This window comes from Centrocercus urophasianus, unplaced genomic scaffold (genome assembly GCF_019232065.1).
Source record: "Centrocercus urophasianus isolate 14NV4802_14NV808 unplaced genomic scaffold, USGS_Curo_1.0 seq_14, whole genome shotgun sequence".
Lineage (NCBI taxonomy): Eukaryota > Metazoa > Chordata > Aves > Galliformes > Phasianidae > Centrocercus > Centrocercus urophasianus.
The window spans coordinates 38041106-38053905 of NW_024884586.1; the positions used below are offsets into that span (position 1 = coordinate 38041106).

General features: G+C 40.6%; 1 protein-coding gene across 2 annotated transcripts in view; it reads left to right on the forward strand.

Annotated features, from left to right (window-relative positions):
* The first annotated feature begins 8470 nt into the window (after positions 1-8470).
* The window catches only part of GOLGA5 (golgin A5), a 15547-nt gene continuing 11217 nt past the window's right edge, over positions 8471-12800 (forward strand). Inside the window, exons 1-3 of one of the 2 annotated variants that reach the window (XM_042814458.1) lie at positions 8471-8536; positions 9238-9847; positions 12250-12471. In XM_042814458.1, the coding sequence (XP_042670392.1) occupies positions 9286-9847; positions 12250-12471 (784 nt within the window). In that variant the 5' untranslated portion in view covers positions 8471-8536; positions 9238-9285. Of the gene's footprint in view, positions 8631-9237; positions 9848-12249; positions 12472-12800 lie in introns of both variants that reach the window. The other variant, XM_042814457.1, reaches the window with a different exon arrangement.

The window sequence follows — 12800 nt, forward strand, 5'->3', positions numbered from 1 at the left end:
TCACACTGCTGTGGTTTGGGATGGCTCAGAGGTGGCATCTGAACTGACAAAAGCCATCCTGCTGTGTATCCAACAACCCTAAACCTCTCTTTCCCCCCTATCTAATTTGAGTTTAGTAACCACATGGTTGTTCTTGTGCTTGGAGTGTCATTCTCTGGTCCTAAAAGCTGTCTGCATCAGTTAAAAGCATTGCTGGCCCATCGTAGAATCATAGAATCACCAAGGTTGGAAAAGACCCACAAGATCACCCAGTCCAACCATCCATCCATCACCAACAGTTCTCACTAAACCATGTCCCTCAACACATCCAAGTGCAAAGGTGTTTGTTTTCAAGTTTATCACAGCTGGGCTATGAGAGGTGAGCATACCTTGGACCAGCCATCATTTTTGAAAAGTCAAGTGATATTGTTGCCAAATCACTGTCTCTGGATTCTACACTCATTAAGCATCAACAGGATACTTTTTGTTTTGAAAAATAATAGGTAGGATCACTGCAGGAATCTTGCATCTTGGCTAAACTTAGCAGTTGTATTAAAGACATTTGAGTGATATTTAGATTTTTTACTTCCAAGTGTGTTTGTTTCTCTGGTGGTGTTAAACAGCAAGTTAACAAGCTGCCTTGCATTGAGTAGGAAAGATATGGATGGTGTTGCTGGGCATGTGATCTGAAGCAAGCTGAGAGATTAAGATGCAATTGGGGTAAAAAAGAAGTGCCCAGGTCTCCTGCAAGAGGAATCCAGCACTATTCCTACTGCCACTGCTGCCATAGATAGAAGCGAAGTGAAGAGAAGAGAGAAAGAAAAATGAAAGAAGGAAGGGAGGAAGAGAGGGAGGGAAAAAGGAGGGAAGGAAGGAAAGGAAGGAAGGAAAGGAAGGAAAGAAAGAAGGAAGAGAAAGAAAGAAGTAGAGATCATTGGTCACACAAACATTTTATTGCTATATGAACAAACATACATGCAAAATTTTGGAAAGAGAAAAGCATTTACATCAGTAAAAACATAACGTATTTATGAAACTTTTTGCCTCTTGCTCTGACAGCTCTAGAAAGCAAAAGTAGCCTTCACCATTATGTCTCATAACAAGACTGTGACTCTCTTGAATGTATTCCAACCAACCCGCCAAAGCCACACAACACAAATAAGAACTGAGATGCTAGCAAATTCTGAAAGTGTTGACCAAATGAGTACAACAAAATCCCACATATGAAACTTAAAAAACTGCAGATAAGGCGGGTGCTTTCTTAACATAGAGATTTTAACCAACCACGGATGGAAAGTCCTACAGACCACAAGGCTGCTGCACAGTCACTGAGAGTAGTTCAGCTCTGATTCTGTTTTGCTAGGAGTGCTCTGATGGGATTTTTTCCTACAGCCTGCATTTTTGCAGAAGGCTGGTTTAAATAGCTGGCAGGGTAATAGTAGTGCCTGGAAAGCACAGCTTTCCCCAAAAGAAGTTTTCCAGATTTCTGTCAGAAGTCTGGAGATGTGCCAACCTGTGTATTGATGCTAGCTGCTAGCATTACAGCTGACAAAAGCTGGACTGAACGATCATTGGTTTTGCTTTTAATCCACTTCAAAATACATTTATAAAAACGTGGTGCAGTAAACCACTCTGGGCTGCATATGTTCTCCTTTAACAGCATCTGAATAGATTGACAATTTACTTTTTAATGAATAATTAAGGCAGTTTTAGCTGGGACGAAATGGACTGTACTTGTAAATGGAGCACACGTAGGTCACGTATCAGTGAGCCAGATGCACAGGGTGCACTCCAGTAAGTGAATGCAAGCATGTGATTCTTAGATTAAAAAACAACTAATGAACCAGAATATGCCTGAAAGACTGCATCTCATAAATTCTTTCTGGAATTTTTTAAGGAAAGTTTTTTATTTCTTGCAAAAATTGACACCAGATATTTTTGAATGTATCCCATATGGGAGAATCTGGAAAACAAGCGAGTAAGTGAGGATATTTTGAGGATATTTTATTAATTTTACAAACTACAAAGAATGTAGTGGCAGAAAAAGAAAATCAGGAAAAAAAATAGCTAGTGTGTGAGACATGGAGTGAGAGACATTTACGGTTAAGGAAACAATGTGCTGAGACTCTCTTCCCAGAGACTGGTCTTGGAGGTGTTCAAGGCCAGGCTGGATGGGGCCCTGGGCAGCCTGGTTTAGCATTTAACATGGAGGTTGGTGGCCCTGCAAGTGGCAGGGGGGTTGGAGATTCATGATCCTTGAGGTCCCTTCCAACCCTGGCCATTCTGTGATTCTGTGAGACTGGTCTTTCAAAATCTTCGCCATCAATCGTATTAGATTTGACAGACTGGCAGTGGTGCATGACTAGCTGACTTGTAAAAGCAATCATCACAGTTAACCCAGATGTTTGAAAAGAGTGAAAACTTAGTTGCATTTTAGCAAAACCAGCAGATGAACAAGGAGGCAATCTTAGCTATCAAGAAAAAACCAAACACATGTTGTCTTCATTTTGGGAGGAATGTTCTAAGAGACTTACATGAAGCAATCTTAGTTCTGAAAGAAAGAAAGATGATGGCAAGTGTGTCATCATGGAGATAAACCGAGATTAAGTAAGTCAAGGAGCCAGAGGGATTCAGCAGTTTATTTCACATACATCACTGTGGGAACATAAACACAAGCATTTCGAGAGGGATTGAGAGGAAACCTAATCCCTATACTTCACATTTGCTTTCTTCAACCACTGTGACAGATTTAAATGATTTTGTCAGTGTGTTCAAGGTACTGTTTTCCTGTATTTTCTTTGGGAATAGGTTGCCAGGTGGAGGGGAAAGGCTTGAGACATCATCACCGAAAAACAGTGAACGCAGTGGACCTTGTGTACATTGTGTCAATAAATAATTAAGTGCACTGTTGCATAGAGAAGAGCAAATAGAGGTTTCAGAAGGATCACTTACGAGAAAACATTGAAAGACCTGGGGCATTGAAAGACCTGCTAGTGTAGACAAGCATAGGTCCAGGAGAGCCACTCTAACATGCTTCTGACACATAACATGAGGAAGATAATATTTTCACATCTCCAGGAGACAATAAGAAATAGTAGTCTTAAAATGCAACAGGTATGTGTAGATTAGAGACTGGAAAACATTTCCTTGTGATAAGCAGAACTTATATCCTGCAGAAAACACAAAAACTAATTGTACCCGTTTACACATCTTTTTCTGCAGCTGATTTACCTTTCTACCTCAGTAGCCATGTGTTAATTGGATTGTTTGGGGGAAAAGAAAAAAAACAAGCATTTAGAATAGAATAAAGTAGGTGTGAGGTGGTAGCCTCATGACCAGGAAATTCAAAAGAACAACAATGTGTACCAGAGAAAATAAGCATGAGGGAGGTAAAAAGGAAAGAAGACTAGAGGTTAAAAAGTTGCCTTGCTGACAGCAGGCTTCCAAATAGACAGTGCTGATTTAAAAACTGTGTAGTATGGTAATGACCAGCTGTAAGCTTAATGCTATTATTTACTGCAATATGTAGTCCTAGTTCTGGCATTTTCATTTCATGTAAAATATCCACTGAAGTCTGTGAAAACAAATGTCAGTGATGAAGTCTATATACCCAGAATAGGATTCTCTAAGCTTGACCTATGTTGTCTTCTGTCTTCATCTCAGGCAGCTGTGGGAATCATCATATCTGACTTCCTAAACACTGCATGCATCCCCTTGATAATGATTTTTTTCCTACCCGTAAGTAATGTCTAATTATGTGATGTGTTTGCAGTATCACTGTGGACATCTGCACTCAGATTCCAAACATTTGAGTAACCCATTGCCTTGTTCAAGACAAATGGTCTTTTCTCTCTCTGCTGGTTAAAATACATTTCCCACTGTATTAGGTTCAGCCTTGCCTAGTTGATCTGCACATCTGCAGCTCCAGGATTTCTCCATGTGAAGACAGGGAATTGCCAAACTGGCCCAGTGAAGACCTTCCACTCAGTGCTCACACCATCACATGTGCTTGCCTTTTGTGCTGGCAGCCTGCTGAATTTGATGTCAGGTTCATCTCTGTGAGCCTCCACGAAACTTCTCATTGCCATGTCAGCTGTGAGTTGTTATGAAGATCTAAGGACATAATATATCAGCAAAGTTGCTGAGTTTACATCCTTGGGAGTGACAGTATGTATGCAGAAGATAAATGTTTCTCAGTAAAAAACTTCCTAGAGACATGCTGCATGCAAAGTTGGACGTCTCCAGGACAAATAAGACCTTTCAAACTTGTCCTCCACAGTTCTACTGTCAAAAGTGGAAAATATATCTTTCCTGAGACAGAGAAAGAAAAAGAAGAAATGTCTTCAATATTGAATTAGTAATCATGAGAAAAGCCAGATGTAATAGAGGTAGACAGGGTTAAAATCCTTTGAATGTTTGTATCGAAGAATGCTTGTGTATATTTGCATTTGTCAAAAAAGAATTAAGAGAACTGTTACTGGTCTTTCATTCATTATGAGGATTTGCATGCTCTTGGTAGGGAAAGTTGAGTCCTAACCTAGTAGAGAATTGTTGTGAGTATTCTGGGTTCTTTTCAACAAATAATGAACTCAAATTAAGAAAGGCTGAATGCAAATAAACTTCCCAAATCCTCAGACTCTCCAGACTTCATATTCTAAAAGCTTCTTTAAATATCACCAACCATTTTTGGTCTCCTAACTTTGATGATTCTCTCAGTGTCTGTCTAGAAGGCTGGCTTTGTTTGAAGAGTGATGAATGACCCCTGTCATTTGCATATGGAGAAAAAGGAAATAAGATAGTAAGAACACTGCAGGAAAGGATTCAGCATGATTTTTAAGGGAAAGAAAGAGAAGTAATGAAAGAAAAATAAAGTAGTATAGAAGGATTGAGAGACTGTATATATGTGTGCACATGCACATAATGCACTTAATTTATACTGTGGGAGAAGGAACACAAGCACAGCCTAGTTTTGTATACTTCATTTTGGTGTAATTGAGAACACAACAGTGGAGAAAGAGTAACCTCTCCAGTGTACAAATGAGCAGTGGTCTAACTTGAAATATTTCAGTTGTGAGCCAGCCTCTAAGACAGTGGCTGCCTGTCATAGAATGGGTCTGATGTACAGCACTCCAGAACTTGATGTACACTCATTCAAGCACAGCTACAGCCATTACATAGAGTTCAGAATTGCCATATGTTCATGTTAGAATAGAACTCTATAACCCCTCTTAAGGCCCTGCCATTTCCCCCTAACTTTTTCCTTGTTAGATGTTCCTGGACAATTAGATTCCTGAACATTTTCTTTTAGTGAATCATACAGCCATTCTGAAGAAAACAAAAGGTGTATGTTGAGGTAGAGAGAAACAGAACTATGCCTCCAGTTAAAAGTTAAAACAGGAGCTGTAATAGGGAAAAATAATGTGTGAAATTCTTGCTAAAAAGTACTTCTTGTTTGAATACGAAAAGGGATGTAAAGACATTGTATAGCAAACCTAATTTTTTCATCTACATCTAGATGTGAATCTCTTACCTTTCCTGGTTTCATACAGAGAATTGGTGCCAGAAATTTGTGAATTATGTAGCAGCAAGTAGGGCACATTCTGCTGAGCCTGGACTCTGGGGAGGGCATTTGTGAACTGTAAAGTTTTCAGCAGTAGTGAATGAAGCTGGATGCCCTCTGTGACAATTAAATATTCATACTCATTACTCAGCCAAGTACAGGATGCTTAGAATCAGTTGTTGACACTTAAAAACAAGGTATTTGTTTGTTAGAGTTTTAATTGGTATGTGAACAGAAGATACTTTACAGTTTGTTGTTCCTTCCCACTTTAAGATAACATGACTTCTGCAGGGTGCTGAAATCCTTTTTTTCTAAGTAATAAATGGTAATAAATGCACGTCAAATTGAAATGGTGATTATGTCCATCATACTGAGTCACATGATGTAGAAGTTAAAGGTTGTGAACTGATTTGATTTATTGCTTCCACAGTTTACTTAAACTGTCATGAGGCAGACTGGATTTTCTGTTAACTCACAACACTATGAGCTCTGTATGTTCAGAATAGGCAGCAGGGCAGATATCTCCTCCTTTGGCTTAAATCCTAGTGAAGCTTAATGAAAATTGATAATTCATATCTGCAGATGAACATTTTGGAACCTTTCTCCTACATAACATTAAATAATCTTCTTACACCTTGTGGATTCCATATGGAAAGAAGATTATAATGATAAAATGAAGGGAAATTTCTGTAAAACAGGATATTCTTGATAACATATAGGAAAAACCTACAAGATGTGTTCTAACAAGATGATGTATAAAGTTCTGTGGAAATGTAAATGTAAGCCACTAACTATTCATTCAGCATTATACTCAGAACCTCAGGACTAGAGCAGGTCCTCAACAGAGAGGAATATGAAACAGCAGGAGCTGTAAGTAGAGAACAGATAGTTTTTCCAAGGCCTTGCATTATCCTGTCAGGAAGAAAGGATGGAAAGAAATTATTACTTTTAGGGCCAGATGCCTTTCTTCTAGTCACCAACTACTGCAATGGGCAATATGACTTATGAGAATTGGTGATCAAACTCTCTCTCCATCTGAGAGATGTGTATATGGAATTTATATGGAAAAGGACATGAAGGATCTTGTCTGTAAATCTGACATCCACCAAAAAGATTCACCTTGAAATGGTAATTGACAACTACTGTAAAAACTGTCCCATAGAGTATAATCTACTTTTTAAAATCTCTTAACCTATTTGTTGAAAGTAAATAAATGTAAGTTCATCTTGTTTAAGGAATTTGCCATATTATACACTTTGCTTCTAGGACTGGAGCGATTGTGGAAGTAAATCCATTCTTCTGAATGTGATGTGAGCTCTATTCTTGAGATAGACTTCTCTAATCTTTGCCTTAACTGGCCTACCAGTTATCCTGCTTTCAAAAATAAAATAAAATAAAATAAAATTAGTTTTCGTTTTCTTCACTCACCATCATGTGCCAAACACTACAAACAGATGTCTTGGGCTTCAGGTTCCCTTTTAGCTAATGAATGCAGTAATTTACAGTTAAATGAAACAACACTGTGGGATAAGTGTACTTTTCTACTTACCCAACAATAAAACCTGAAACTATCTAAAAATTACTTCAACGCCATAGAAACATGGAAACCATAGAAAAGTCTCCCAATTTTAAGAAAAGCCAGAATTATTCCCTCCTCCTGAATGTGCCTTTTGCATACTTGATAATAAATATTCCTAAATTTCATAATATTACACTCACTGTTGGAATAGTACTTTATTGGTTGTAGGATTGTACTGGTTCACATTTAATGAAAGTCATTTTTAAAAATCTTTTTCCTCCTTTAAGTGGAAATGAAACTTGCCCCATAGACAAAAGAATGTCGAAAGAGTGCTGAAGTTGTTCTTTAGACCACGTCTCTTGCATTCACAAGAGCTGTTCTTGTCATGCAAATCTCTGAATTACAGTGTTTTGAAACAGGAAATGGGTTGCTTTAATGTATGAAAAAGATCGTGATGGCTCACTTTGAAATAGTCTGTGAAAGGCCAGGGACTTTTTATGAAAGGGAAGGTGGAGACTGGAAAAATATAAGGACTTTGTGTCTTTACCAGAGGGAGCCCCAGGATTCTCTTATAAATGTGAACACGGAGATGGGAAGCCCTCGAACTGACCTCACCTCTTGTCGTCTCTAAGCCTGATCACGATATCCTATGTAAACTTTATCTTAAAAGAAAATACTTAAGACAACCTTGTGCCTGTTACCCAAGTAGGAGCCAGCATCGATTGCACAGCACCTGTCAAGGAATTTCAGTACAAACAAGGTCATCTGGGTGTTACCATACAGGACTGATTGCTACAAGAGGATGAGGGTGAGCCCGGACATGAGGCTTCTGACAAGTTTTGTGCAGTCAGGAGCACAGAAGAACACGTTTGGTTATTTGCATTTATTGTGCTGGCAGACTGGAGGGGTTTATATCCTACTGGTTCCGCGTTCTTTGGTGTTTTAAGCTGCCTTCGAGAATCAGTGGATGCCATCTGTCAAGCAGTCTCCTGTACAGCATCACCTTTAACTGTCAAGAAGAGCAAGACGACGCCTGGCGCTTTTTAACAGCCTGACCCGTCGCACCGCGGAGCTGCAGCTCCTCCTGCCATCACAGCGCAGAAATGCAGGACACATCAGTTGGCAACCGCCCGCCTCCTGCCCGTTTTCCACGTTTGCACGCAAGTCTCGGGGTTCTGCCCGCCCTGATTGAACTCTCACAACTCGAGGGCCACGCTGCACCTCAGAGGTGCAGCGACCGCAGCCCTCACGGGCCGCAAAACGGCGCGCAGCCCTGAACAGAAGGCCTGCGGGAACCTGGGGGCGGTGCGTGACGAGGTTCCCACCAACATTCACACCCCGCCCCGCCCCTTCTCGACGTGACCACGCCCCCTAAGCGGAGGGGCGGGGCTTGCAGCAACACGCAGTTTCACGCCTCTCCCGTAGCCTTCTGCGCATGCGCGCGCCGAAGCCCGGAAGGTGGCCACGTCTGCCGGAAGGTGGGCAGCGCCAGGCCGGGGTTTTGCTGTGTCCTGCATGCCGGCCTCCTCTCGCTTCTCTGCTCGGGCTGGGGGTTCCTCGCGCTGTGAGGAGGTGAGGCCGGACTGTGCTGAGGCCTCCGCCGCTCCTGAGGGCCGCCGGGTGGGAGAAGGGGCCTGGCGGGGCTGTGGGCCCGGGCGGGGTCGGCCAGCTCGGTTTCTCCTCACGGCCGCTGTGCTGCCCGCTTCCTGCAGGCCTGTCCGTGGTGAAGGGGCCCTGTCGTAGGCTCTGAGTGCCGGGGAGGTGTCGTTGTCACCGGGGCACCTCAGGGCAGCGGTTTGTTCTGGGGGTGTGCCTCCCTCTGACCTGGCTGATGGAATCTGCGGGTCAGCCATCTGAGGGATGTTTGCCTCGTGCATCTGTTTCTGTAATATGTTTGTTGACACGTTTTCCTTCTCCACCTGGGTTTGGTTGTTGTCAGACTTTATTTTTTGTTAGTGCTGCACTGACAGGCTGGATCAGCAGGTGCTGATGCTAGGAGCAGATATGGTTTGATGGCAAAGCCATGTGCTTATGTATATTTATATATGAAATACAAAGCTGGTAGGACAGAAGTGTTAATGTAGTTACAGCAGTAATAAATGAATGCAGCAGTTTTTCAATAACCCACACTTCTTGTCTTCTCAATGCCTGTCTGATTTTCAATTGTTCTCTTTTGCAGCATATGTTCCTGAAATTTTGATGCAGAGTTAACCATCAGACATTTATCATGTCTTGGCTTGCTGATTTGGCTGGAAAGGCAGAGGATCTTCTCAACAGAGTTGATCAAGGGGCTGCATCAGCTCTGAACAAAAAAGACGCAGCAAGCAACGCAGTTTTTGATAGCAAGAATTTGGACTCTGCCAATGAATATTCTGAGTTGTCCCAGCATGCCAGAGAACTGAAATATCAGACTTCATCCAAAGCAGCCTACATCTCCTCAGCAGCTGATAACATTAAAAACCAAAAGGCTACAATCTTAGCAGGAACAGCAAATGTTAAACCAGCACGTAGAACAAATTCAGAAGTTGCTTCTTCAGTAGAAAGTGTTTCCACATCCAGAGCTTCTTCACATTTTGTGAGGAGAAAAAAGTCTGAACCTGATGATGAGTTGCTGTTTGATTTTCTCAACAGTTCTGAGAAAGAGCCTAATGCAAGGATGGACTCTAAAAAAGAGAAGAGCAAGGCACCTGTTCAAAATCACTCTCGGACTTCAAACATTAGTTCTGTATCTACTAGTACACAGAGTGCAGTGACTACTGAAGATTATTCTGTCAGGAGCAAAAGCAATGGTAGTTTGATGTTATTGAATTTAATATATTTTAAACCCTTTTATGTCTAGTGTAAGGCTAGGTAAAGGTTTTTTTTGTCACTTCATGAAAGATCTAGTGGCAGCAGTGTGTCACATTTGTGAAGTACAGTATGGTCCTTGCTATTTTTCATCACTGGAATAATCTTAGATACTACAGTAATTTGGCAGGTTATATAACTTGACACTGAAACCCTTTGTGTTCTTTGCTTCATTGCTACTGCTCACCTCATCCTGCCTGAGTTGTGGCCTGATGCTACATCAGCACCCATGCATCCCCACTTGAAAGTATGGGTTCTGGCACTGCTGCATTTGTTCCCTTGCTTGGGGTTGTTGCCTGTAGTGATGGTACATACGTGAGCAAGTGAGTTTCACTATAGCTCGTAAATGGTTCTGGCTGTTACCCAATGCCCTACCTGATATAATGTGAGCTTCTCTCTGCTCTGCCATGGAAGATGAGCAAGCTGTCAAACTTGCTTGGCTTGGACAGTGGGAAAATAGGCATGCTTCTTTTGAGCTACAGGCATGAGAAAGTGAGATAGACAACTTAGTTTTTGCCAGAAGAAGTGCATTGCTGCAGATACCTGAAGTAGTTTCCAGGCCAAGTGGTTAAAAACTCAAGTGTCTACTAAGGAGAATGAAACTCTTAGAAACTTTCATTCTCTATCTGGCTCCCCAGTCTATAGTCTTTCCAATAATGCTATTTCTTCTATAAAATTGAAGCAAATAGTTGTATTCCTAATAGTATAGCTGGAGTATTGTTTGTTCAGTACTTTGTGCATGTAAAGCACTGTGCCAGTTTTTGACTTACAGAATCAGAATCCATAGAGTTGGGAGGTACCTTTTAAAGGTCATCTAATCCAACTCACCTGCAATGAATAGAGACATCCACAGCTAGATCAAGTGGTTCAGAGCTTGGTCCAGCCTGATCTTGAAAGTATCCAGGGACAAGTCATCCATCACATCTCTGGGCAACCTATTCTAGTGCCTCACTACCCTCACTATAAAAGACTTAACTGCATTAAATATGTTGAAAAGTTTTACAGGTAAAAAGGGGTCATTTCCAGAGATCTAAGTTTTTGTTTTTCTGGGTCTGTAACTTTTCAATAACAATTGACAGCAGTAAGTCAAATATGTTAAAGTTAGCTATATGGCAATGTTGTATCTTGATAATTGATGCTCGGGGAACATAGTTATTTTGCTCAGTGTGGTACGTTGAATTTTTTTCTGAAGATTTTTCAGTGGAGTTTGCATCTTGGAGCTGCTGGGGAAACACATGATTTAATATGTAGAGTTTAAGCACACTAGTTTTGAAGTCAATTGTATGTATCAGTCATTTTGATGTCCTATATAAAAACTATTGAAATAAATTATGGTTTGTTAGTTACAGACAAAAGTAATTAATGTTACAGTATGTACATTGCCTTGGATGCAATCCACTGTCTGCTGTAAGTGGCTACTTTTACCTTATTAGCTTCATTGGACTTTTGAGTTTTCCAGACAAAGGAATGAAGGTAGATTGTCTGATAATTTCGAAGTAAATGAATTAAAAGAAAGGAAGTAATACTTCTTAAAAATCTTTAAATAGCAAAGGGATTTGAGAAAACATGAAATAAATTTTTCAGTCACTGCAGTTACTTGTTGGAACGCTGTTAGGAATTCCCAGTCTGCCCCATCTCCTTGATGAGCTCTGCCACATGAGACCTGTTGCAGTGGCAACTAAGAAGGTGGAGCAGATTGGTTGATAATCACAGAGCAAAGAAAATGGTGTTTTGACAGCTGAACTGAAGTCTGGCATTGAATTTGCTGTAATGTGTCCCCATGGATTTTCAACAGTTGTCGATCTGGGGCACACTGAATTCAGAAGGAATGATTTTGCATTGTTTGCTTGGTTGTTCACTGTGTGCTGTGTTGCTTTCTGTCAATACTGGTGCGAATCTTCCAGCTGTCTGCACATAGCAATCAACACTGCTAGAGTGGCTGCATTACTTTCAGAGCAGTAATCCAGTACTGTGTGTGTGTGCTGAGGAAGGCCTGCAGGTTCCCCCTTCCCTGCAAGTGAGTTCTGTTCAGACTACATCAGAAATTCCTAAATTGCTTTTTAAAAGTGAATTTTAAAAGTGTGTTTTGAGAGTTGTTATCGATGCAGAATCATCAGTAAGATGATGTTTCAACTGAAGATTCTTAAAACTCTTTCACATAAAGATAGCTGAAACATACAGCTTGTGTCGCTGAACTATATATTTAGGTTTGACATCAAAATTATGTTATATTCCAATATAAGCTGTTTTGTTTGTTTGTTTTTTAATTAGATTAAGTGCATTCAACCACTGATACAGACCTACAAATGGTTCGATCAGTTCTAACTTGCATCTCTCTGTACAGAAACTCCAGACAGCTCAGATTCTGGACAGGCAACCCAAGTGGATGGCACGAAGGATTCATCACTAAGTGCAGTAATTAATCCTGGCCTTTCAGCTAATGATGATGTAAAATCACACGAGCTGTCCAACCTTCGTCTGGAGAATCAGCTGTTGCGAAATGAAGTGCAATCTTTAAATCAAGAAATGGCTTCATTAATTCAGAGATCCAAAGAAACACAAGAAGGTATTGTAGTTTGGAAACTAAACTGTAACATACTTTGAAAATACTGGTAAACTGGGAAGCAATGCTGTTTCTATGCTAGAGTTTTATATTTATAATAAAGTTTTCCTAGATAAATTTGCATGCGTGACTTAAGCAAAATGATTCCTGGTTTTGAAAATGATGAGCTGAGGGAAACTGGAAGTCTTGTTCAACTACAATAATGACATCCATGTTGATGAAGGTGATGTAGTTGAGTTAGTTCCAACACTTACATCTTAAAACTAGCAAACATTAAGTGTTAAAATATTTTTTTCTGCCTTTTAAAGTTTCTTGCAAAATAGTTATGAGTG